At 44.9% G+C, this 27,194-nt stretch overlaps 1 protein-coding gene across 3 annotated transcripts; it reads left to right on the top strand.

Annotated features, from left to right (window-relative positions):
• ACCS (1-aminocyclopropane-1-carboxylate synthase homolog (inactive)) lies at positions 1-25,118 on the top strand. 3 transcript variants are annotated; one of them, XM_055716397.1, is made up of 15 exons: positions 1-66; positions 11,741-12,354; positions 13,869-13,928; positions 16,666-16,736; positions 17,283-17,352; positions 18,515-18,581; positions 19,046-19,143; positions 19,769-19,846; positions 20,868-20,968; positions 21,675-21,764; positions 22,706-22,751; positions 22,901-23,042; positions 23,633-23,775; positions 24,158-24,311; positions 24,532-25,118. In XM_055716397.1, the coding sequence occupies exons 2-15, from the start codon at positions 11,758-11,760 to the stop codon at positions 24,828-24,830; spliced, it is 2,016 nt and encodes a 671-aa protein (XP_055572372.1). In that variant the 5' UTR covers positions 1-66; positions 11,741-11,757; the 3' UTR covers positions 24,831-25,118. The 3 variants fall into 3 exon arrangements, with proteins under 3 accessions (XP_055572372.1, XP_055572371.1, XP_005447011.2); XM_055716396.1 differs by lacking the exon at positions 1-66 and adding an exon at positions 9,417-10,416; XM_005446954.3 differs by lacking the exon at positions 1-66 and adding an exon at positions 9,418-10,593.
• Positions 25,119-27,194: the final 2,076 nt, after the last annotated feature.

Raw genomic sequence — 27,194 nt, 5'->3', positions numbered from 1 at the left:
GTCATAAGGCAAAATCTGACGGACTGTCTGCCAGCCCATTTCTATTTCTGCTAGCAAAGTCCACAGGTAAGAGCAAAATATTAGTATCTCACTCCAACTATGTTTTGCTTCAGTTGTAAGGTATGGGGAAACATTTTTGTTTGATTTAGACAATGCATATAGTTCATTCCTGGGGTATCCCAGTTCTGATAGGTGATGAGGCTGCTGTCATCTTAAACTCAGAGAAGACAGACAGCATCTCTTATTGGTACTTCTCTGCACATTTTTATTGTGATGAGTGACAAATCACTGAATTGCCCTGTGCCTCTCTCAAATGTAAGGTAGGAGCAAACTGTATGACTGTGTTGTAAGGTTACAGTCATCAACACATGTGGAGGCATCTGCTTGTTCTACAGTAGAAAACAAGATTGAGATGACCAACAGCTATATTTTTTAAAGTATTTTTTTTTTCCTCTGCCAACTTTTTCGGAACTGGACCAGCACAGCGAGATGACTGTTAGTCGGCTCACCATTATTTGGCTGGCAGGGGAGAATAGCTGGATGGAGGAACTGCAGGCTGGACCCAACAATTTCAGGACCAGCAGAACTAATTAGCTTTGTGGCAGTCCTTCTGGATGGGTCTGCACCACTGTAATGCAGGGAGTGAGAAGAAACAGTGGAGTATGGCAGACATAATGATGTCAGACCCGGCATTGCGTGGATGTGGTTGTTCTGCTTTGAAGACTGGGTTGGCTCAGGACCAGTGTTGGAGGCAACGGACCCCTGACAGATTGGAGCTGGCTTTGTGTAGCATTGCTCGGCACACGGCACAATCCTAGGATTGCTCAGGCACTGCTTAGATACATGTTAAGTTTGCTTGATGAAGTCTGGCATTGAGGGAACTAGCTGAGACAGCTGCAGAAGTGTTAGGAATTATTTCTGAGATCTCATTAGAAATGGATGAAATCCAAAAATGTAGGAAATAGTCTTTGAAGAAAGGAGGGGAAGAGGTGAAAAGAACTGGGTACTAGTCACCCCAGTTCCAATTCCTGGAAAAAATGAAACAAATGAACCACACATAAGCATATAGAAGATAACAAGGCGATAAGTGGCAGCATGCAGGCCTGCCAAGAAGAAATCCTATCAGAGCAGTCTGGCCTCTCTTTTTTTCTGACAGAGCAACCAACCAGGGAAGAAAAAGAGAGACGTCCTATGTTCTGACTTGGGTAAGGTTTTCCATACTCCTTCACATGATACTTGAAAGCCAGCTATGGACATACACCCTAGGTGAAACTCGTGGCATATGGGTGCACAGCCCCATGGAAAAGCCTATCTGCTGAGCAGCGCTCACAGCTTTGCAACGAACAGGGAGGGAGCAGTGAGGAGACCGCAAGGTCTCTCCCCGGTCAGCCCTGCCATTAATGGCTGCACAGGTGCAATGGAGTCCATGCCAGATAGGCAGCAGGGACAAGAGAAATCGCTCAATGAGAAGAAAAGATGTGCCAGGCAGCCATGGTAGAAACAAAGCTAGTGGCAGCACCTGCACACCTTTTTTGACCGTTTCTGCCTTATTTTACTCTCCAAGTGCTAATGGCAGGTTGTACAACTGTGAGGAGGAGGATCATCTCCCCAGCTTCAACTTCAGTGTCTGGGGGCCACCAGCTTTAAAGGGATTTCAGGTTCTGGTTCTGAGTCCATGTGGGAAATTGGAAGGATTTTCATTCTTGGGAGAACTGACTTCCATCCCGACTACTTCCATGTTTCTTTCCCTGACCACTTCTTTTTCATCCATATACTTCTCTGAAGGGAAGATAGACTCTTAGCAGCATTGACAAATATCTACTTAAAGGTACCAGATCCTTGTGCTGTTCTAACTTGTGGTTGTCTCCTTTCCAGGCAGCAATCAATCCAATGGGGTTGTTTGAATTTAGATGTTAGTGTAAAATTGCTGCTAGCCTTACTTCAAAATTTATTTCAGGCAGCTCAAAAACCTCCCTGTCGTTTACTCCCTTGCACAGCCAGCCAGCAATGCTTTCCCCACTCTGTTCTCAGGAAGTTTGCATTAAAATAGTATTTAAAAATTGGATTTTCTTCTCTGAGCCACATTGAGTACAGATAAACATAGCATAGTTGGATGAGGCACCAAAGAGTTGTACAGCTCAGGCAGCTGGTGATACCCTGTTCAGCAGGACTGACGTTGTCCCACAGAGTCTCAGGTTATTTCCTGAGTGTCCTGGTAGTTACACAAGGACAATCAATGCTGCTGGGAGCAATTATTGACTTAAGGGCAACATCACTGAAGATCTTCACAAGATGGGGAGAATGAGGGAAGGAGAACAGAAAGGTCTCCAGCTCTCATGAACTGACTGCAAAGCAAAGCTTAAAAGAAAAAAAAAAAAAAGGAAAAGATAGACAGCACTGACAATATGGTATGTGAAGGGACTGTTCCCTTTTGGATATTATACTTGGTTCAGGAAAGCAGAAGCTGGGTGCAGCTGAGCTGGATGGGTACACAGCCAAGCAGTGATGTGAGTTTTGTGGCCTCGGCCTCAAACACAAGGCTACCAGTAAATGTTAGCATCATTTATTATTCTCAGGCCTGGCAGAGCAGAAAAGAAGGTCAGGATGAGGACGATGATCTGCTGTCAGTGCAGTGAGGCCAGAGCAGAATAGCTGCAGGGCTCCGGCATGTTAGGCTTGAGTTGCACTGGCAGAGCGCTGTAAAAATCAAGGACACCCGCAGCAGTGGGTGCTGCAGGCCAGTGTTACAGCTCTGTGGGAAAGTCTTCTTCATGTACATGATTCCCCACTGTATATAAATACTTAATTTCTTCTATAATTGCAAAAAACTACGCTGACTCTTGTTGCTGGTTACAAAAGACTCGGTGTGAATAAACAGGTCTTGCTGGGAGCGTGTTAGAAGTATCCTGCTTGGCTTTTAGTCGTGATACAGGAAACAAGATCCCAGTTTCAGATCATGTAGTTATTTCAGGCAGAAGCGGTGTGAACTCCTTATTATTATACATGAAAATACAAAAGAATTCTCACCCATGATTTTATCTAGAAATTTAATCCTGGCTGTTTTCTGTATCCAACCAAACATGGAAGGTCTGTGTGTCTATCTTTAGCATCAGATAAGGGCAGCTGGCCTGCTCTTTCCCTTGCTTTTGGCTTTTCTCTTTTAAGGCAAATGTGAGAGATCCTGAATACATCTGTCTTAAAACTAAAGGAACAAAAAACCTTATGGCAATTGAAGGGCACCATCCAGCCAGCCACAGAGAGGGAAATGGTTTGATACCTGATTTTGTTGTCATTAGTTGGGGAATTTTATCTCTTGTATTTACCTCAGTGTGTTAGCGTGTCCTGATTTTGTCGAGCAATATAGCAACACATATCTCCCTGCAGGTTATTGCTGTGTTCCTGAGCATATTAGTTACTGTCTTAATGTCTCTTTCAGGATGAAGGATAATACCATCAAAACCAATAACTTTCTGTGATTAAAAACAGTAACTTTATCTTATCAAGCTGAGATTTTTGTGATCTGCAGATGTGAGTTTGGAGGCCACAAAAGGGGCTGAGGCATTCTTGGCTTGGTGTCTGTGGGTTCTGAAATGACCTGCATGGTTTTCTGGCAGCAGAGAGGGAGAAAACATTTGCATGTCTCCTTGCAAAGAACTCGGAGCACAGACCAGAGCCAGCAATGGCCAAACAAGAAAGAAACCAGACAAAAATGCATGACTGGCTAATATAAACAGCATGTCAAGAGGGAAGCAACCCTGAGTGCTCATTTTCCAGCCAAAGCCAGTACCCCTCCTTCTCCTCTACTCTCTTCAATGTATTTTTTCCCTGCAGTCCTCTTCCAGCATCAGTGACCATGAAGAAGTTGCCACACTGTGTGTCCTTCATGGTGAAGCCTCTCAAGGATTCTTTCTCTAGGGCAATGCAACATCTCTGTGCTTAGTAAGGGAAGGTTTCAACCAGCCCTGCAAGGAAATTAAATGTACGTGTGAATCTGCAAGTGATGAGTGCCTTTGCTTGCCTTGGCCATGAGGTGCCTGGCAAACCTTAACAGAAGGACGCACAGGATGTGAAGCACTGCAAGAACTTTCTCTACACATAGTATGACAAGTGTCAGTGTCATGTGGACAGTTAAATTTATTTGCCCTAATAGACACATTGGGTTTGACTTCTTGCCTGGGGCATCAGCCACTGTTACTTCACCCTGAAGAAGCAAACACAGACCCTGTCACTCCCTAGCTAATTGTGGTGTGCTCATCAGTTTAGCAGAACTGCAATTCGTGCCTGCTCTGAAATTTGTCACCGTTTCACCTGTAGCATGGACACTTACAATTTCTGTGAGTTGTGACTGAGTATTATGGCAACTGCATCTACAGGAATTTAGGTATCTTTGGAAAAGAGAATCAGTCTCTCTTCATTTTAGTCCTGTCCAGGCATGAAATTGCAGAAGTAGGCTTGGCCATAGGAATCTGGATCCATTCCCCTTCCTGAATCCTTCTGACATACAAACTTAGACACTCAGATTCACTTTATCTCTGCTTGTTATTAGTCACAGAGTTAGCCAGTACTTAAAACACCCCCAACCCAGTCACCACTTCCTACTCCAGGGAATACCATTAACTAGTTGTATGAGGTGAGCAAGCAGGCCTGGCTCTTAGCAAAGTAATTTGCACAAAGCAGGAAAAACAATTTCTCAGTTGTTTGTGTGGATGTTACACTGACCGTGAGAGTGGAAAACACTCGACACTCCCAATAGCTCCCTCTGCCCACAATGGGCCATGCCTTGTGGGTCTGCCCAGACTTTCACAGAAAAGGCAATGTGCTGTTTAATCAGTTACAAAACTGATACTTAAAAACCCCCAAGAAGTCAGTCCCAGAAAATCTAGGTGCTTAATAACAAAACTCTTCTTGTCTTGGGCAGTTTTCTTTGTTCAGATCTGGTTTACAAAAAGCTTTCTGAAGACTGTCCTACTGTACTCTGTGGACTTTACTGTAAAGTACCTTAAATAACCCTTTGGGCATGCGTTGGGAGCATGAGTCCCTCAGACACTTTTGCTTCTCTTCTCTCATGTCCATGTGCTAAAGATGCTTGTTAAAATGATGTCCTAATTTAACAGGGCGAGCTGTATCCCCCTCTGCCTGCCAATGCTGGAAGAAACCTAAGTAAGAGCATCTGTAATGGTTGTTGGGTCTTGTGAGATGTAAACTCATCTCCAAAGAAACAGAGGTGGACGAATCAGTAGTGAGTTAGGAAGGAAGATGCTGGTGCATACGAGATCCTGCCTTAGTTTTGATTCAGGTGTTTTATTTCGGTTGTCATTTTGTGGTTTTCAGGGGCTGGGCTGAGAGTTTTTGCAGGACAATTGGGTGGATAATCAATATTACTAATAAGATTCATATATCAGTAACTCTGTGAAGCAGAAAGGGTGTTTTCCAGCCCTTCACTACAATGGTCAGGTTTTGAAGAACGTAAAAACAAATGCTGCTTGCTGGCTTCAGCTGCTCAGTGCCCCTGGGCGATCCGGGGAATGAGGTGCAGAACAGTGCCTGGGGATGGTCTTCCACACCACCTCTGGCCAGGGCATCAGCCCAGATCCAAAGAAACTAACAGAATTAAGAGAGTTTCATTTTCTTGTGGTTTATCCAGTAACATGTCAACATCTCTTATTTATACTATCTACTAAGCTAGAGAGATATAAGAGTGTCTTTGTCTCAATGGTCATTTTGGACTTTAATTTCCAAGCTGCGATTATTACAAAGAATTGTCACCCGTGTCACCTCTTGGGGACTAGATCCGAGGCCGCCCAACTCACCTCGCTCCCAGCGGTAGGAAACAGGCGGCCGGTGGCTGCGGGCTCGGTCACGGCGCTGCTGGGCCTGAAGGCAGCAGGCGCGGCCCGGGGGGCGCCGTCCTCAGCGGGGAGCCACGTACGGGCCTTCTGGAACACGGGCCTGCCGGGCAGCCCACCCCCGCTTAGATGCCTCGCCGGTGCGTTCCCGGCCCGCCCGTGCCCCTGCCCGCCCGTGGGTTTCCACACCGGAGCCGGTGGCGGCGCCGCGCAGCCTGCGCCGGCGGGACGGCGGTGGCCGGGGCTGGAGCACCCTCTGCAGGGACCTGCCTCCCATCGGCGCCGGCGGGCGGGGGGCTGCCGGGGACCCCGGTCCCGCCGCCTCTCCGCCCACACGGGCGAGGCGGGTGCCAGGCAAAAGGCCAGAGAGGTTTCCTTGGCAAAGCTTCCCTCGGGGGTGTCGGCAGCGGGGCTGCGGCGTGCCGCTCCGCTGGGGGTGCCGGTTCCTTGGGAGGGGGGCCCAGAGCAGGCTGGTTGTGGAGATGCTGACCCCTTATCAGCCACCCTCTTTGCAGCATGAAGGCCTCTCTAATTTTAAGCCCTTTAAAAAAAAATTATTATTAAAACCAAAGCTGCTGTAGTTAGAACAAAAGAATTTATTGTTACCATCTGACATTTAATTGAGTCGCAAGGCCTCCGTTTGCTTTTGTGAAAGTTCTTCCTACCAAACCCACCATGATAGTTGTCATGTTGCCCGGCTGAAGGCCTGATATTCAATGGACTCCTTCCGCTCAGCCTGCAAATGTGCTGTAGACACAAATTTCAGCTTCCAGGGCTTTCAATTCAGTGCCATCTGGGACCATGATGTTGAGCTGGACTCAAAATTTAATGAAAATTTATTCTGAATATCATTGCTTATGGGCACTGGCTGGAGAGCACAGTCCCCTGCTCTCATGGCCTGAAATGTCCAGGGCAAACACTGTTGTCTAATATTTAGCTGTCATCAACTAGTTACATCAATGACTTAGAGACCTAGATTATTATACAGTATTAATAAAATAATGAAGCTTAACACCATTTTTAAAGCAAATATTTTCAGGATCACATGTCACGGCTTGTTAGAAAGGGAATTGTGATACATGGTTTCTTCAGGGAAGGAATGCCCTGTTAACTGCAGCACTCGGCTGTCATCTGCCAAGATGAAACTAAGGCATGAAATTCTCGGAGAATAAGGAAGGTACTCTGCGACAGCATTCGGTTTGCATTCCTGAGCATGCTTCATGAAAAGGAAAGGTAGAGAGGAGCTTTTGTCAAATGAGTGTTAAAAGAACTGGCCTGTCTTAGATCCATCAGATTAGGCGGCACCTACACTTATGTCACTGAAATGGGTGTACAAACTACTTCAGAAAACAAAGTCTTCCTTTTAGGTTTTGCAGTTCTCAGCGACTTGCACTGTGCACATTTCAACACCATCACTTCTTGCACTTTGGGAACACAGCCCCTATTTTCCTTCTTTTCCATCTGAATTGGAAAAGCAGCTCAAACAATTATCTCAGCAATATTAACTGCATGTGATATGCTTGTTCTGTGCCATGCATGCCTGACATGATTGCAAGGCAAGCTCTTAATTTCATTTAAAAAATCAACTTTCCACTTGATGTGGCACAAAAAGGTAGAAACAACTGAACCATGAACAACAGTTCAAGATTTATTATTATTATTATTATTATTTTATATAATGAATCTAGGTTCCATCCCTGTTAATGCTTGTATTTTGAAAGAGTAGCTCTTCCCCAAGCCAGGGCATATGTTGAGTTACTTTTGAGAATTCTCTGCTGCTGCCTGGCTAAGTTATGGCCCCTCAGGTATAACAGGCTGCAGCCTGGCTCTCAGGCTTCTTTGAAAAGCTTTTTAAAAAGACTATGCCGTGCTGCCTTTAATCTATTTATATTTACTATTAAACTTCTGTCATCAATGGCTCTATTCATTGTTGCCTGGTCTTTGGGTACTCCACTCCCAGTCAGTCTGAATGTCCTTATATAATTAAATCTGTATTTGTAAAACAGAGCGCACCGTTCCCATGAAAAACCCTAAGAAAGTAAAAGCACAACTTTCTTATGAGGGTATGGAAGTACAAACTCTAGTTAAGCAGACCACAGAGGAAAAAATCCAACTATCTGATAAGTTATTAGGAAAGGTAGTATCATTTTTAAAGCTAAGTCTTGTCTTGTCCCTGCCCGCCCACCCCCCTCCCTTGACAGTATTCAAAGTATTTCACAAAGTATAATGAAGATCAAGATTTCTATTTCCATATCACAGACTGAGAAATGGAATCATAGAGGCCGTGAATGATTTATGAAAATCCAGAGGGAAGTTACTAAGAGTTGGATAAAAGCCCCCACAGTGCTATGATGAAGAAGAGCTTTTGATCTAAAAGGAGAATCGCAAACCTAGCGTGTGCTTCACAGCCCGTACGCTAGCTGGGAGAACCGTGATACAGGATACCGGCATGCTGTGGTTTTTTTCTGTTTTTCTCATAAATTACTGGGTTTTGTTCACACCCCCTGCCTTAGGGCTCAGTCCTTATCCTGCCAGGCTCCGGTCCAGACTGAAATTCTCAAGCGGATGGGCCACAGCACAGCACGCACTGCCCTGCAGTGCAGTTTGAGGCCACCTTCGCGGCTGATGCAGCAGGACAACTCCGAGAAGACTCGAGTTCTGCGAATAGAGATCCCTGTAGGGAATTTGACTTGGTCACGTAGAAGGAAAGTAAGAAATCCTGTATTTACTCTCTAGTCCGCCACCCCATTCAGGGATGTAGCAGAGGATGGGGTGTACTTGGAAGGATCTGAACCATGATAGGGAGTGGTAAGTAGAGGAGTGAACTGATACAATATCTGGCCCCTTCGTACCCGCTGCTTGCTAAACTCTCTGGGTGTAGGAGGGAAGACAGCCAAATTTTACTGTGAGGGTGCTGGGGCACTGGCACAGGTTGCCCAGAGCAGCTGTGGCTGCCCCATCCCTGGCGGTGTTCAAGGCCAGGCTGGATGGGGCTTTGAGCAACCTGGTCTAGTGGCAGGTGTCCCTGCCCGTGGCCGGGGGCCTGGAACTAGATGCTCTTTAAGGTCCCTGCCGACCCAGGCCGTTCTGATTCAATGAAACGGGACACACAAGCCCCTCGCTGGTGTGCAGGGACCCGCCGCCAAGCCTGCCCCAGTGACCCGGGGGGGCTGCCGGAGGCAGCCGCCGACACCGGCTGATACCGCACACCCCGCAGCTCCGGCCAGGCCGGGCCCGCGGCCCCGCCAGTGCGCCGGGCCGGGGCAGCAGCCTCGCGGGGCAGCGCGGCAGGGCTCTGCCTCTTCCCCGGCCGCCCCGGGCGCAGGGGGCGGCGCTGCCCCGCCAGCACAGCTCCCGGGGGCCCCGCCTGGCCCTGGGCCAGGCCCGGGGGGGCCGCGGGCGAGGCCGTGCCGAGCCGTGCCTGGCAGTGCCGGGCGGGCCAGCGGTGCCGGCGCGGCCGGGCGCCTCCCCCGGGCGGCGCGGGGCGGTGCCGCGCTGCCGTGTCGCCGGGGCGGGGCGGGGCGGGGCGGGGCGGGCGCCGCGCGGAGCCAGCGCGGCCCCGGCAGCGCGGGGAGCGCCTGGCACGGACTAAAGTTATCCCGGAATAAGGCTGCGCGCATGTGCGTCACCCCGGATGTGAACATGCCGGCTCGGCTCCGCGCTAGCTCGCTCCGCCCGGCTCCAGCGGATGGGCTAAGCCGCGCCGAGCCGTGCCGAGCCGCGCCGAGCCGTGCCGGCGGCCGTACAGCCCGCTAGGGGCTGGGGGGAGGCAGGGCCGCCCGGGCGCCCTCGAGGGCCAAGGTGCGAGAGCCCCCTCCCGGCGGGGGGCCCGGCCCCCCGGGCGGGGGCGGGGCGGGGGCCGGGGCAGGTGCGCCGCTCGGGCGGGGCCGGGCCGGGGCCGGCGGTAAGCGGGACCCCCGGCGCAGCGCGCCCCCGCGGTGCCGCCGCCGCCGCCTGCCCCTCCCCGGCGCCCCCGGCCCCCCTCGGCGCCCCTTCCCGCCGCTGGCCCGGCGGGGCTCGGCCCGGGGGGGGTGGGCCGCGCGGGGGCCGAGCCCCCGGCCCGCTGGCATCCCGCTCCGGCCCGCCCCGCCGCCCCGCGGCCGGGGAGCGATGGATTTTCGGGGGAAGAAGTACGAGCGCGGCAGTAACTGGTCGGACCCCGAGGTGGTGGAGCTGCTGCAGCTCTGGGCCGACGAGTCGGTGCAGGTGGAGCTGGAGAGCTGCTTGCGCAACCAGCACGTGTTCAACCGCATCGCCGAGGTGCTGCGGGAGAAGGGCATCCACCGGACGGGCGACCAGTGCCGGGAGAAGATCAAGAAGATGAAGCTGGAGTACCGGCGCATCAAGGACAACAGCAAGGCCCCGCGGGGTGGCCGGACGTGGAAGTTCTACGAGGTGATGGACCGGGTGCTGACCAGCCGGCCCGCCTTGGCCTACGGCTCCCTCAGCGGCAGCATGATGGCTCAGCAGGTGCTGCAGGGCAGCATGGTGGAGAGCTACCATCACCAGTTCGCCTCCTCGGCCCTGCCCTTTGGACACTCCCAGCACCCTGAACTGATGGAAATCAAATGTGAGGAGGTGAACTCTGATGAGCACTGCTTGACCCCAGAGCCCCCACCATCCATGTCTTACCAGCAGGGCTCCCCTGAAGAACATGAGATGGAGAGAGCCTTCTTGGAGAGGGCCCAGAACGACTCTCCCATCTCCAGGGTGGAGATTCCCATTGAAACCAGTGTTTCACCTTCAGGTAGGGATAGCCTTTTACATTCCAGCATAAGGTTTCTGCCTGGTTTCCCAGAAAGAGAGATTTATTTTTTTTCTGGTGCAGAGATAGACACCTGGTTTTCGCACTGACGTTGGGATCCTTATTTTTCCACGTCCCAAAAAGCTTTAAAGTAGAAGGCTGGTATCTGCGTTCATAGCTGCCTGGCCATTCCCGAAACGTATCTCGCTTGCAGGGAAACAAAATCTAAAATTAATGTGCTAGGCTAAATAGCATGTACGAAATCCAAAGGACTGGCATATCTGCCATAAGACGGGATAGGCATTCGTGCTAGATTTCCACATATAATGCTGACAGTACTTACCTTACCGGAAAAAAAAAAAGGAAAAATTGCATGCTTTTTGCTGTCATTTGAATATCACCAGGGCTGTCTGCGGTCCTCATGCTGAATTGTATCAGGAGACCCTCTTCTGCCATGGCTACACTATAAACCTGCAGGTGAAACTTTCCTTGCCTTCTTTTAAAAGATTAGATCTGGAAAATATTTTAGGACACTCAACATCGAAGAATACTTGGGAATAACATTGCCTGGCTTTCTAAGCTAGTTGTTAGGTCTTGGGAAGAAGATGTGTTTGAAAGTCATTTGCAGAAACAGCGTATCTGTTCACAGGAGATGAGACACCGGCACTGAAAGAAGTTGGCCATTGCTTGGCTGCTAGGAAGGGTACGGTCTCAAAATTCCAGCAGTTTCAGACCAGTCTAGGATGGGCTGATGGAAGAGCACGGCGTGATGGGGAAGAAGAGAGACGATAACTAACCATGTGAGGTTAATGTCTGAGATTAGGAAGAAATGCTATGTCCTCTTTGCTGTGGTGGTTGCATAGTCCAGTGGAGGGAACTGACAATCATTCAGGTTTATTCAGAAGCTGGGTACAGGGCTGGAGCTGGCAGCATAATAGGGTGTCCAATCTGTGAAGTTAAAAACAAACTTCAAAAAAACCTCGCAAACTTCAAGATGTACCTGACAGGTTTTGCTTCAGTTTTCCTGTAAAACCCTACAGTAGATCGAAGGATGTTTCCCAGGAAGAGCAGGGGGAGTCAGCAAAGCATGTCCATGCTGCTTTACTTTCTGCATGCTTAATTTTTCTTCCTTGCTTTTACATATTCACAGGTTTCAGTGAGCCCAGCATGGCAAACTCATCACGGATCCAGAACGCGGTTCCCCGGCCTGGCTTCTCTGCCTTGCATCGGCTGAGAAAAAAGCGGAAAGGCCAGCGTGTGAAGGACCCGCTCGATGATCTCTTGCTGAAGACCCTGACATCTCAGCGGGCCATGGAAGAGCGCTTTTTGCAGATGGAAGAACGCCGGTTTCAGCGAGATTTGGATGTGGAGGAGCGTCGGATGCAACTGGAGCAGCGCCGGTTTGAACTGGAGCGGGAGCATGAATTTCGCATGTTCAATGTCTTTGCTCAGATGCTCAGCATCCTAAAGCAGAGCCATAGCGGCTCGTCCTCCTCTGTTGTGATGCCTCGGGGCTTGGACTTCAGCCAGGCACTGTCCGAAATTGCAGGAATGGGAGGAGGAGGGGGCGACCTGCAAGAGATGAGATCTCGCTCGCTTACCGACAGGAGGGTTGACATGCATGGCTTCTGTAACGCCAGCGACTTCCAGAGAAGCCCCTACCTCTCTGCTCGTGGCAACATTGCCAACATTTTTCGTGGCTCCACTGAGGAAGGGTACAAAGCTTATCATGCTGACAAGTATGATGAAGACAAGAACCCCAATGTGAGTGTGAACCTTGGAGCGTTTTCCTGGCTTATCTTGCTGGGAAAAAACTTTCTTGGCCTATGTGTCAGCAAACCTCTAAAAGTGTGAGGTTTTTTTGATCTCACTAATACATGGCAAGTCAAGGTGTTTGAGGAAGAGAAATAAAAAGTAGCTTTTCAGATCATCTGTATAGAAAGATGAGTGCTCTGTTCAGCTCAGGTTTGCACTTCTGATTTCCCTATTAATAGAATATTAGGGGAAATAATAGCAGTAGGAGACCTTGAAAGATGTAAGAAATCTGCAGGAGCAAACAGAGCTCCTGTTCTTCCTTTCACCTAATCACCTCTGTTGCCCACTGAAGAGCATCTCGGATTATCTGATTATATCTGTTTATTGCAATGATGGGTGCAGGAGATACAACAACTAAGTAGTAGACTTTTTTTTTATTATTATTTTTAACTAACAGCCCTTTTTCTGCCTGTTTGAGCTCGGCTGCTCAGTTATAAGCAGCTCATCACACCCCCTTGTGGCACAAAGGCAGAGTGTTAATATTTCATGGCAAATCATTAGAGAGTAACAAGCATAGTAAATATAAAGAATGATTTATATGTGAATTACTTTGAAATAGATCTCACATTCAAGTACTGAATTACTTGAAACTTTTAAAATGTTTTATTATTAGCCCTGACTTCAGTCATGCTGTGTTGGGTGTGTATCTTAAAAACTAGGTTTTTAAGATAGAAAAACACAAGGAAGTTTTTGATTCAGGGTGCGTTACGAGGTGAAAACTGCCTCTTCTACCAACTTCTGTCGATATAGGCAGTGGCTTTTTAAACAAATACCTAAAATTGGACTTGTACTTTAGTAACATCGTAAACGTGAAGTTGCTTAGATTTATTTTTGCATTTTTCAAAATTTATTTACCCAGTCTTTTCCAATTATGAAAATATGTTGGTAGATTTGAACTCTTCAAGGTCTAATGTAGTGCTAAATAAACAGGGCCAAATCCTAAACCTGGAACTTTTGAGTTGTCTCTTCAGTGGGGAAAATTTAGTGTTGTAACCAATTACGACTACATGTTTATGTGGTTTCTGAGCAAATCAGTGGAGTGGAATGGTAATGACTGATAAATGCTTTTAGATAAAGAAATGTATCCAAAACATTGTTTAAAACTGCTGCAGAAGGGTAAACCTCAGTTTTCTCAGAATTGTTTTAGGGTTTCTTTTGTAGTTAGATATATACCAGTGAGTGAATTCAAGATTAAGCTGAACATATTCTGTAAAGAAGTACAAACTGTTAGTACATATTCATTTACAGGCAGTTTATTGACTAAGAAGCTGAGTGCCTGGGTTACATACGTAAACACGCACACATATATATGTGTCTTGAGTTACATATGGTGAAATTAATGTGAACTGTTTTGACTTTTCCCTGGTAAGCTTTTTGGAGGCAAGTTAGTGAAGTGATAGCTAAGGTGATGTAGGCATGTGGTTTTTTGTGTCTATAAAACAATAAATTACTTCTTTTTCTAGGGTATAATAAACTTCGGCACCAGTGAGAATAAACTCTGCTTTGACCTGATGTCTAAGCGGGTAAGTCCTATTCCAAAAAGAAATACTGAATTTGTTGTGTAGTTCCTCCCCAGTGCTTGTACTTCAGGGAGTTATTGCCATTGCTCAGGTTTCTCTGGTAAAGTTTTTCATTGTGAATTTTTTATTTGTTGCAAGTCACCTTTGAATCCAGCTGTTTGTACATTTATTTATGTTATTTTTCCAGGAGGATAGGAACAAGGGTGTTTTTCTGTTCCTCTTTGTGACGAGTTTCCCTTTGGGGATGTACTTGGCTCAGAAAACCAAACAAAAACAAGATGCATTTTATTTTTTCCTGCTGACAGTACTTGATTTAATACAGAGGTTTTGAAATTAGTTTTGAACTGTATTTAATTTCAAGGATCTTCACATCTGTCTGTTATAAAGTCAAACAATTTGGACACCCAGTTCTCAGCTTACCCAAAATGTGCCCACGTGGCAGCAGTGAACAGTGGCAGCGCTTGAAATCTTCCAAAATCAGACTGAGCCAGCTGCTACCTGCTTAGTTTGTTCAGTTGCACCAGGAGAGGCATGAAACACATGGCACAACTCCAGAAGTAGAAAAGGTCAAAAGAAAACAAAAGAACTGTGCTGTAGACTGTGCTGTAGAGGAATGTGTCTGGACTTCCATTAAAAATCACTGCCCAGGTGCAGCCTGCGAGGTGGGCAGGTGGCAGTTTCTCCTACCTGAAGTTGTCTGAGGGGAGGGAAGGTGGCTCAGGGTCGGACAGTCGGCCTCTGTGGTTTGAAGTTCATGGTTGTTCCCATTCCACCAATTCCCACCCTCAAAATGTTCCTTGTTTTATTTCTGCTTGCCACTCCACTGACTCGGGGGGATGCTACCCCACCACTCCGCCTTCCAGCTAAAAGAACAGGTAAGGCAGGGCTGCTGCCTGCACAAAAAAGGGTGCCTTCTAGTCTGTGTAGGTCGTACCTTCCTTCCTTTGCTGTCCTTTCCCCTTAAAACTAACACCAAGCCTGCAGTAAGTGGTGCAGAGAGAGATGGTAATCAGCTGCATCTTAATTAACCTTACTATGAAAATGAGTTAAGACTTTGTTGGCTACAGTGAGATGAGCCATTACGCTTGTGGCAACAAGCTGAACAGAGATACTGTTGCCAGTTATCGCAGCCTGGAGTTACAGTATGGCTTCATTGAATGCAGCACCAGCTGGGGTTGGAAGCAAATTATTTCTTGCTGTTTGGGACAATGTTGCTTGTAACAGTACTTGCTGTTTCCACTGAATAAAGTAATTTATCAGATTTCTGTCGTCAACTTTTGACCCTTAAATTAGAGAATATTTTGTGGTGTGAGCTATCTTAGATGGCCTTCATTTCAGTTGGCCCATCTGGTTTCCTTAGCCCTTAATGCATTATCCTTAAGGGTTCTTCTCTTATTGCATAGCCATTTTTGGCAAAGTCTGCTGATATGTTTTATGTTGCATTCTCTAGATAAGCTTAGGAGAGAGATCTAAGGAGGCACAATTCTGTGCTACATAGGCTTCAAGAACATCTACAGCTGAATAAAGGAACTTTAATCCTATAATATCAGGTTGTAATTCTGCATGGGATAAGGACAGTGTCTTTTAAACTCCAGAGCTTGGCACCAGTTATTAAAACACCAATACAGAATGTTGTGGTTTTATTTTTTTCAAACAAAAACTTTCACACTGCATGTTGAATTTCCCTTCTCCCTTGCACTGTCACCTACTTGTTGTGTCCCCCCACCCTCACCTTTTTTAATATTAACTCATAGATTTTGTTGCCATTAAATATGTGGAAGGTACCATGTACATAATATTTGTTTATTCCCTTTTTGTTTGTGTAAAATGTCCTCTTCTCTCTGCCTTTGTCACTGCTGTGCTTTCCTTTGCAACTTCATAGAACTGGATTATGTGAAACCCTGATATTTACAACCTTCAAAATATTCAGATAAAAGCAGTGTGCATACTTTTATCTAAATATAAACATTATAAAGGGCTCTGCGGTCCAGGTGAATCTTGTCTTTGAGATCAGAATGAACTCCTAATAAGGAACAAAGTGCCTGCCCTGGGAAAGAATTACCAAGAAGATAATTTCATTTTTCTCCTGGCTTTTGAAAGCTCCTGTAATGCTTCAGTACTTACAAAACTTATCAGAATTATAGATCTGAAGGAACTGTGGTAACTTGGAACTAAGACATAAATGAAAGCTAGAATTCATTAAAAAAATAATATACTGAAAGTTTATTAAAGAAAATATGTATCTGACTGTGATTCAAAATCTTTTCTATCTCTCTCTGACAGTCTAGTCCTGAGCTTTCACAGCTGGGACTTACTTTCCAGCTGAAAGCTGTTGTTCTCAGAGGTTGAGCAAAACATTCTTTGAAACTGTTTGGGTTGCTTCATTTGCTGAGAGAGTCTTCTGCCGATCTCTTGATTGTGGGTATTGTGCGTATTGCCCGTTCTGCATCCTTTCTGTAGATCTCTGTACAGTGAAGTTTTGGCTGCAGTAACTTAGCAGAAGCTTGTACGCTTCATATAACCTGAAGTTATCACTGATCAGTTTGCTGATCCTTTCTTCTCTAAGATGCATTAATTTTGATGGTCAGTGGCTTTCTCAATCCAGTTTTACAACTGTTGAAGTTGTGTGTGTATGTGTGTGTCTGTCTATGCAGGTATGTACCTGTACATGGATCGTGTCTACCTCCATGTTTCTGATATCAGTGATTGTGCTATTAATGGATCTTCTTGTTACTTTCAGCTGACACAGACCGATATGAATCTGATGGAGCCTCCACTTCTTCAGTATCCTGACTGGAAGGGACATATGTTGTAAGTCTTCTCTTTTCTCTAACGCTTCTCTGTTTGACTGGTTATTTGATAAGCAGAATGGATTCATACAAACAACTTCTGCTACACTCACTAGTTAAAACTTTTCTAGGTCACTTAATCATCTTTTTCTTTGCAAAACTGTAAATTAGCTGCCCAACAAGTTCATCCAGTTAAAAATCCTTTTATGTGAAAGAAGATGCAAATTTACTAAAGCAAACACAGTTTTAAAAGCACAGTGTACATTAACAAATTGGGTAACTCCAAAGAGTTCTTTGAAACATAGTGAACACTTGGGGACTTTAATCTTTCTCTTCTGTGCCTCAATGGAAGCTCATCAGAAATGTATGCACCATTATAGGCATTATCCATGATGCCTCTGCCATGTATAAAAGCCATGTCCGTGGCATGGGCCTGAGCTATTCTGTTTTCTAGCTATTTTCGCCAGACTACTGTGCCCTGGCTTTATTTTCCTAAGATGTGGACCTGGGGAAGCCCAGCCTCTTGGAGAATAAGCTGAATCAATATTTGCTTTTGTGTCTTTCTCAGTTTACGGGAGGAAGTGGCTCGATTTTTGACCTATTACTGCAAGGCCCCTGCACCTCTTAAGGCAGAAAATGTGGGTAACCCACTTTCCATTGATGTCTGTTCTAATGTATTGCCATTTGTTGTCAAACAGTTTCATCTTCTGTTTTTTAAACAAATTATTTGGTAAGATGACAGCCTTTTATCATGTAAACGAGATTGATTCATAGCCATTTCAGTAGCTTTTGATGCACACTTCAGCCAAAACACTTTGGGTCTACTGTATGTTTGTTCCATGCTTTACTTTTGTGTGCCAGCTCCTCATGCCAGTGCTCTCAGTGGGGCTTTATGTTTTCATTTCCTTATTCAGCTCTGGGACCTACTGTGCCTGTATCCCTCAGCCTTGACAAAGTATGCCCACTGTTCCAGTTGAGTTTAATTTCATCCTGTTCCACTGTCACACCTCAGGACAAAAATCTGTAACTGAGCCTAGAGTAGTTTTAGCCTGTAAAAACAGACCTTTTCAAACTTTGTGGCAGTGTTGTAAGGAAGGCATCGAGACCTGAGTCTCTGCAGGACTTGCTTCCTTGGGAGGGATGGAAGCTAGGCTGGCTCAGATGCCTGAGGAGATCAGGGACTCCTGCCTCTGCTGAGTGCTAAAGGCAGCAGGAGCTGGTGCAGCCAGTGCATTTTTGGCTACAGTAATTCAACAGAAGCCCATACTGTGTGTCAACTGAAGTTACTACTGATCAGTTTGCTGATTCCTGCTTTTCCAAGGCAGCACGTTCTGCGTGATACTGTGAGTGAAACTCATGGGACCTGTGAGCGTCTATCTTCTAGAAGCCAGGAGTCAAACCTGCTCCTGTATGAGAGTGGTTTCCGCTTTTGCACAGATTTGGCAGGAGGTTGGAGCTGCTGTTACCACAGAGAGATGATAACATGTATTAGCTGATGAAAAGTAGTTTGCTTTTCTAGCAGTTCATAACTACTCCCCAATTTTTTCCCTACTTAAAGCCTACTTTTTTTTCTAAATTGCATATTAGAATCAAGACAGCACCGGAACAAAGTGTCTCTGAAGCAAAGAACAGAATTTAAATTGTTTCTGGTAGAAGTGGAATTTCAGCAGGAAAATTCTGGGAACATCTGTGCTAGAGAACCGGGGAGAAAATACATTTCAGTGATATGGTCAGAAATTATTATATAGTGTTGTCTTTCTATGGACAGATTTATCACTAGCCTCTCTCTTTCTTCTGTAGGTGATTGTTTTAAATGGTTGTGGCTCTTTATTTTCTGCGTTAGCTACAGTCCTTTGTGATCCAGGGGGTAAGTGGATGGTTGGGATATTTTTTTAATGTTTATTTTTGCTGGGAAATAATGTGTTGCTCTGTTTAAATATTGTTTGACAGAAGTGAGGTAGTGGAATTGGCTCTGGCCTGCTGCAAAGTTCTTGTTTTCTGCAAGATTGTGCTGTGAAATTCATCATGTCTGTGGTCTGCAGACGTCATGCACTCAACACTTGGTGTCTTGTCCTGTCTGTCTTCACTGTTTTCATGGTGTCTTGTTTTAGTTTGTTAGGCTAAATGTGGGCTATGCTCATGTTTACCTAGGTTCTTGCAGAAGATTAAAGAATTAACGGAAAAATAAAGTGGAGGAAAAGGCAGTAACATTACAGTGTTTTCCTCTGAAATGAGGCAGAGCTGTAAAAAAGCTTTCATGTTTAGCTGAAGTACATTAGAAGAGCAAGGCCTGTGACCTTTTGATAACCAGTTTTGTTTTCTCGGTTCCAGAAGCTGTTCTGATTGCTACTCCCTTTTATGGTGGTATTACCCAGAGCGTCTTTCTCTATGGTAATGTCAAGCTGGTGTACGCGTATTTAGATAGTAAGGTAAGATCTGAGGGAAGGAAATACGAACCTCTGTAGTTAAAAAATAATTGACAGTGGGAAAGTGCCGAGCTTTGGGAACCTTTGAAAGCAGTCCTCAGAACATGGATAGGCTGCAGCCTGTGGACATTTTTCCAATATATATTGGAGATATATAGATATATAGATAGATAGATAATATAAATAAAATACAAAAACTGGGCATATAATTTGTAAGAAGGTTGTTCAAGACTGTAAATCTGGATTCCAGTCTTGTCCTTTTCTTGTATCTTACTCCCAGTAATGGCTCTTGAGAGGAAAAAAAATGGCCGTTTTGAGCCTTGGAGACAGAAGTATATACTGTCCTACTAAAGATGGTCCTGGGGTGGAAGAGCAGATGGAGATCTTGCATTGTTTTATTTATTCAAGGATAACCAGAGTATTCTGTGTGTGTGTGGCCAGCCTGTGATGAATATTTCTTTGATATTATTTATTTAATTATTCTCTCTGTAGTATAAAGGTTAAGATGGTTTCTTTGTTGTTATTGTGGCATTTTTATTTTCTTTTGGGGAACATTTCTCAGGCGATTGGCTCAAGGCAGACTCTATTGAAATAACTTGGCCTTTTTTATCTTTGTGGTGTCTTCCAGATTACTGGAACAAGCACTCGGCCTTTTCAGCTTACAGTGGAAAAACTGGAAAAAGCCTTACAGGATGCCCGGGCAGAGGTGAGTCTAGCTGAGCTTCACATTACCATTAAGTCTACAGTATGTTTGAGACAGCATATTCCAGAAGTGGCCTGAAGATCAAAACATTTTCAAATTCTAGCACCTGGCTTTCCAGTTGTCCTTGTAGACCACCTGAGATTAGGCTACTTGCAAACTCAGGGGCAGGCTTAGGGGGAGTCCCTGGTGTTGTGTCTGTCCAGTCCAGGTTTTTTTTTCCAGCAGAAAAGATAAACCAGGAGTACCAGACCATTCACAAAGCACTGGAACCTATTCATATCACAAGAAAAATACACCTGGGCATGCACTAAAAAGTAGAGACTACCCAGGGCTTCTCCTTCATGAAGGCCAGCTGAGTAACTCCAGAACTTACTGCTCTATGTGGTTAAATCCACTAAGAACACCGAGAATTTTTGCAGGAGGGAGAGAGGTGCAAATCTGAAGGATAAATGCAGATGAGTATCACCTTTCTGAAGAGTTAGTCTGTACATTTGGATGTTGTCCTAAGCACTATATATGTTTAGCTGCATCTTAGATCATTACTGGCTCTGACATCTCCAGTCAAGTGTGCTCTAAATGAGAACAGTTTACATCCACATAGTTCAAATTCCTATCTTTCTTGCCTCATTTATGGCCAATCTTCAGTACTTTGTTACTTCCCAATTACTGATATAGCTCAGAGAAAGTTCTTTTCTATGCTGAGAATGCATGAGAGCATCTTTCTCATTAATTGTTTGACCAGATGGCAATGTTTGTGGCAGACTCCCTCTTTTCAAAATCATAGATTATTTCTATGTTTTCTTCAGTTCACTTTGCAAGTGATATAGTTGTAAAAAAACAAAAAGAAAAAAAAAATCTTAATTTGTGGCTAGAAATTTTCTCATTCAAATGTAACCTTTGAGGTAAAAAGTCATGGTGGAAGCTTGAGGGAAATCTTGTGTCACACTCGCTGCTCAAGTAGAGGGACTGAAAATTTATCCCATGGTGGGTGCTGTTTTAATACTGCATTATTTGTGTTCTATAGGGTGTGACTGTAAGGGCCTTAATTCTTCTGAATCCCCAAAATCCCCTTGGGGACATCTACTCCTTGTCAGAGCTACGGGATTACCTGGAATTTGCTAAAAGGTATGTCAGTTTGGAAGACCGAGGCATCCTGAGTTGGGTATGGCTATCAGAATCTGGTGGACTGCTTGCTGTCCCTATATTGATCTGTGAATATCTTTGAAGTCAGGCAAACAGTCTATTCTTCACACACAGTGGTGGGCTTAAGAGAGGAAAGGGGAGGTCTGGGGACAAGCAAACATGGACCATGCAGTCATCTGGAGTGGCAAAGTAATTTGCATCAAGGGATGCAAGTTTTATTTGTTGGTAGTCTTAGCAAACACTATGGTGCTGTGCTTCTCTGGTAGGAAGCCGAGTTCCTTTCCTTTCAGTTTCTCTGTGTGTGCAAAGACAAAGAAATATATGAATATGGGTTCCCAGCTTCATCATGGATCACAGGTACTCTCTGAGATTCAGAATCTGTGAGATTATCAGTGGACGATGATACAACTTACTCTAGACAGGTAGTACATACAGCAATTAATTTTCACTAGTGCATTGGAAAATACTGAAGTTTTGTCTCATTATGTGGTTGCAGTGGGTGACAGGTGGATATATCTCAAATCACTTCAATGTACACATAATAGACCTGAATTGTGAAAAAAAATGCTTCTGTAAAATTTGGCGTCCCTCTTCTTTGTATAAAGCAAGTCTTTGCAGGCCTGAATTTATCACTGCTTCTAACCCCGAAGCAACTTTCTGTTGTAATCTCCATTTTGTCCTTTTGCAGACATGAATTGCATGTGATAGTAGATGAGATCTACATGCTGTCAGTTTTTGATGAATCAGCCACGTTTCACAGTGTCCTAGGCATGGACAGGTAAAATCAGCTCCTACTTCCCTGGTCATCTTCCAGTGACAGTTCAACAAGTGCTGTGAACTTGTGGCTGGAAGTTAAGTCATGAGCAAGCAAATTCTGAATCTGCCTTATGCCAATTTTCGGAATGGCAAATGCATTTTGTCAAGTGCAATCTAGCAAGTGAAAAATGGTAGGTAGTTTCTGTTGTGGCACACTTTTCAATGTGTGCTTCAGTTTTTGCTTGTGACAGTCCCCAAAACTGAAAACGGATGTTTCATTTGCTGAGAGTGGGCTTTTCTTCCTACCTAAACATTATTACCTCTTTCCATGTCTCTGTTGATGCCTGTAAAGACTTTCTGTTGCTGTTTGTTTTCTGTTTTTTTCATATAGTAGTCACGGATCATAGTGTTATTACAGACTGGAGAACAGGTTTTATTAGGTATCAATTTAATGAGATGAGAAAAACTTTTCAAATCTCACCTTTTAAAAATATGGTGGGCTTTATTTTTCAAATTTCTAGTTTTCACCAGTGGTGCTATCTTTATTTTTGTGCTCAATTGCAAGGAAATAAAATACACTTGGTTAAGTGTTAGCTCAGTGTTTCTGGGCTTGGATGTAAAAGAAAATTACTTTTAATTCTTGGCAAATGCATTGGCGCAGGCTTGATTTCTAGCATTATATGTACAAGCTTCATAGGTGCAGGAAATCTGTGCATGAGATATAGCATTTGCAAGTATCTGTGTATCTGAAATACTTTAAAATTGTGTCTAAAACTAGTTCCAGGGAGTTCCTAGGTTCTAAAATTAGGTTGGATTTGAATTTTCCCTACTTGACTGATGTTCCATGCTGCACTGTCTGTCATTGTGTAATGCTGCCTCTCTGTTTCTGCAATGCTGCACTGGTGATCCAAAAGCTTCAGCACCTATGACACTAACTGCCCATCTGCATCCTTCTACATACAGATTGCCTGATCCACAGCGGACCCATGTGATGTGGGGAATAAGCAAGGTGAGTGCTGGTTGCCATCGTGCTGTGCCGCCTTGGCTGGTAGGGTTGGCCTGGTGTCCTCAGGTTCCTCGTGCTGGAAAGAACAAGGCAGTAGTAATAGGATCCTGGTCTTCCTGTGTAGTAAAGTAGTTTTTCTGTGTCTTCTGCAGGATTTTGCTGTCTCTGGGATTCGCTTTGGTACTTTGTATACAGAGAACCAAGATGTTGCTAATGCAGTGGCTTCTTTGTGTTACTTCCACGGGGTTTGCGGACCTGTCCAGCACAAGGTTGCACAGCTGCTCAGAGACAGAGGTGAATCAGTAACTCCGTGTACGATCATCTGCTGTTGTGTGTGTCTTAGTACCTGGGGGATCCCCTCCCCTTACTTTCCCAAGTGGTCTCCTGTTAGTACAGCTTAATTGACAGTCTTCTGTAACCCTGAAGCTGCCCATGTAACGTAAGGCTGACAGTTCTACAGACAAGGACCATTTCTGCAGAGCTCCTAATCAGCAGAATTAGAGGAGCAGCTTTGAAGAAGTGTGATAGCTCTTTGTATAGACATAGCCAGAGTTATGTAGAACCAGCAGAGCGGAAACAAAGAATACAGGCTTGTGGGATGAGGGAAATGGAACTGGATTTCTAGGGAGTGCTAACAGTCCACAGCAACTAAGAGCTATGAACGTAGGGAAACTTTCTCAGGAAGGTCAAGAAGATATTCTTCTGCACAGACATGAAACTGCTAAATAGGTTTTGCCCCTCTTTTTGCTATTTGAAGAAACAGAAAACAAAAAAAGGAGGTGAAGGGTGAAACAAAAAGGCACTGAGTTTTTGGAAACCTGAACAGACCTGAATTCTTTCTCAGTTCGTGATTATTTTTTTTTTTATGTTCTCCTCCTGGTCAGACTGGATCAACCAGGTGTACCTGAGGGCCAATCATGCCCGCCTAAAAGCTGCTCATACGTATGTGACAGATGAACTGAAGACACTCGGGGTTCCATTTCTCAACCGCAATGCAGGCTTCTTTGTCTGGATTGATTTCCGAAAGGTTGGTAGTCTTAGGAAGGGAGGCTTCTCCTGGGATGAGGGCAGGCACGTGGTGCAGCTGCATCTAGAGGAAAGTTTAATACTGTGATAAGCATTTTGTTTTAACAAATCTGTTGTCTGATGAGCAGAGGGAAGGGCTGCCTGGTATTTCTGTCCATTCTTTTCCTTTCATCTGTCTGTGCATTTCCCTCCTTGCAGGAATCTTACTGCTCTCAAGCTACTTTCCTCCCCATTTCTTCCTTTATATCACAACTGCCTTACTTCAGAGGTAAAAGGTGTCTCCCCTGGCCTTTGCAGACCTCATGGGAATCAGAAATTCATGAGGATCTCAGTGATTTAGCCTATATGTTACTAACCTCTGGCCCTTCTGCTGACTCTCCTAGTACCTTAGGACAGGCACATTTGAGGAAGAGATGCTGCTCTGGAGGCGTTTTCTGGATAACAAGGTCCTCCTGTCCTGTGGTAAAGCTTTTGAATGCAGTGAACCTGGATGGTTCCGCATCATCTTTGCTGACAAGACCCACCGGCTGCAGTTAGGTGAGTAATGTTTTCTTCTCTTTTTCCTCCCACCAGAATTTCTGCAGCACCCTTTCCTCCTCTCCTTAATCCTAAACTAACCCTATTACTATTATCCTCGTCTTCCCTGTTTTTCTCCCCCTTTCCTTCCATCCTCCAAATTTTTCTGGATCTGATAGATTTGGGGACACTTCTGGCTTAAACTAATCCACTAGAGTTTCTCCTCCTTATACCATTGCAGGTATGCAACGGATCCGCAAGGTTTTGGAAGAGCGGGAGCAGGAGATACTGGCTGAGGAGAAGGAGCAGCCTTGTCAGTCAGATCAGGACGGTAAAGCAGATAGCACAGATGAAGTCATTTTTGTGTCCCGCCACCAGGAACCTACCTGTGCCAGTAGCTCCAACCTTGGTGACCTCATTGGCCTCCTGCAGCAACAGATGCGTTCATCTGACTGGCTACAGAAAAATACAGCCGAACAGTTTGCACAGGGAAAGCCAGAGATCTATGACGTATTCAGCAAACTGGTGGGGAAGCAGTAGGGGTCAGTGTGCCTTCAGGGGACTTCCTGAACAGTGACTGACCTGCCCCTAACAGCTCAGCAGTGACTTCCAGCAAATTATATATTTTATGTATAGGAAGAAAATCACTTTGTAAAACTCCTCCTCTCCCCCCTGTTTGAGATCTCTAATTTGTATTATATAGGTGCATTCCTTGGATTGGGGTGAGGGTAGGGAATGGGGGGAGTCTTGTTCACCTGCTGCCCCCTGTCCTGCGACATCATTGTATTTTGTATTTCATTTCTAATGAATATGCATTTAACTCTCTTATAAGGTCCTGTGGTGTCATTTTTTTATGCTGCTTATGTCACTCTTTCCAAGAAGATGGAGACTTGAGATTGCCAAAATGTGTAAAGTTTCCCTTTTCCTGAATGATAATCAGATGTAACTGATAGCAGATGACTGCTTTCACAAAGAGGTGTTTTTGGGAGATAGAACCTGGTGTCAGCCCTAACTTAGCCTTGGCTGGCTAAGGGTAAATAAGCATGTGCACAGGTTCACCTGCACGGGTGAGGCTCTTAAGATCATGGTCATCTAGTCTGAGTTCTGTAAAGCTTTTCATTTTGAGTTGGTTTCCAGTGTAACCTCAGATCAGATAGTATCTTGGTTGGTGAAATGCCCATTTTTGTTTCTATCCTTCTTTTATGTATTCATAGAAATAAGCAGCATCCATTGGCCTTTTGGCACAGCATCCACAAAAGGGTTAAGAATGGAGAGGCAACTGAAAGTATAGGTGCTTTCTGCAGCCTTCCTACCCCTGGAAGTCCATCCCTTCTAGTTAGCAGTGAGCTATATTGGTGGGACAATGCAGAGAATGCTACTTCTTCCACCGTGCTGGGTGTACCTACTTTAAGGCCACAGGTTTCCAAGGTGGCACCTTCTACCATTCCCAGGGTAATTAGGACAATTTTTTAGCTACGTTTGTCAATTTGCAGGGTAATCTTTTGACTAAATAGTGTTCTTCAGTCTCCTTTCCTTCCTCTTTTCTGTTTTAAGAGACACTTTTTCATGTATGATGGTGATAGAAGTGTTTCAGTTGGAAAGCTTCTTTCACAGATACATAGCCCTTTAATTTCTGGTACTATAAAATTCTTAAAGGAGTGTAAGCTGCTTTTTATGCATACATATTAATCCAGAGTTCAAGGAAATCGCCCATGAAAACTGCATGGAAGTGCACCTTTCTCCTCCTGTCATTTGTTCTAGTAGTCATCAAGTTTCATCCTGGTGGCGTTATGGAATCTGTTTATATAATGAGTTAGGTGCAAGACAAAATTTAGACTAAAGTCTGTGCTGTCAAAGCAGTTGGAATTTGCTGATCACAAGTGAAGAACTGTCTTCTAGTCTTCTGATCAAGCCTCCAGTATGAGATTGGAAAGGCAGGAAAACAATCCTTGGTCCCATGAAATACATGCATCTTGCTTAGATTTCTTCTCTGTAGATCATTTAGGAGAAGGGTAGTATTGAGAGTTCACAGGAAATTCAGATAATTCTTTCATACAGTCTTTAAAATGGCTTTCATTTTACGGTTACCTTATGAGGTGGGATGTCCATGATTAATGGCTCACAGTGGCTCTGTTGATCTTGTCCTTCATCATTGCAGCTTTGGGCAGATAAGCATGTCATAATGAGTGATAAAAGCATATGTCTATATCATAAACCAAATTATTAAGGCAGAGGTAGCAAATAATTAATGCAACTGCACTTTGGTGAGGTGATGGTAAAGAATTTCCTGGACAGCGAGGAGAATCTGACCAGTGGCTGAGGAGATGATGGTGCTGCATGTGGCAGCTGTTAGAAGTAACTGATCACTCTCTCAGATGCCAGCAATGAGGCAAGGTTAGTGAGGTGATTGGTGAGTACAAGAGATAGTTATAAGCATCATATTTGCTTATTAGTTTGGTATTTGTCCATGTACAATATTTTTAAGTACATTCTTTGAGTATTATAATCTATTTTCCATTTGCTCTTGGGTGTCCCCAAAGCAAGCTATAGCACAAGACAGGTATTAATGGAATGGGGCAAGATGTACAGCTAAAACATAAATGACCTTACTGGTTTGCTCCCCTCTTATTTATGTATCCCAAGGAGGGTCCAAGCAACAAAGATGTAGGGAGAAAGCTCTTTGAAATGAAGAATGAGGTAAGACTCTATAAAGCATTAGTTGAAGTGGTATTTCAGGGGATTCCTGTAACAAACTCAATCCATTAATGACCCCTAATTTTCTTTTCTTTTGGTGTTCTGGTCACTCCTATGGCTGGAGTGTGTAAATATGCAACAGTAACAATTAATATGTTGTTCACCTGTAGATGTTTACTGCTTCAAAAGCAGGTTTATTGTACTGTGTCT

The sequence above is a fragment of the Falco cherrug genome, chromosome 7, assembly GCF_023634085.1.
Source record: "Falco cherrug isolate bFalChe1 chromosome 7, bFalChe1.pri, whole genome shotgun sequence".
NCBI lineage: Eukaryota > Metazoa > Chordata > Aves > Falconiformes > Falconidae > Falco > Falco cherrug.
The sequence above is the reverse complement of the archived record's forward strand: the minus strand, read 5'-3'. Positions and strand labels throughout refer to the sequence as shown.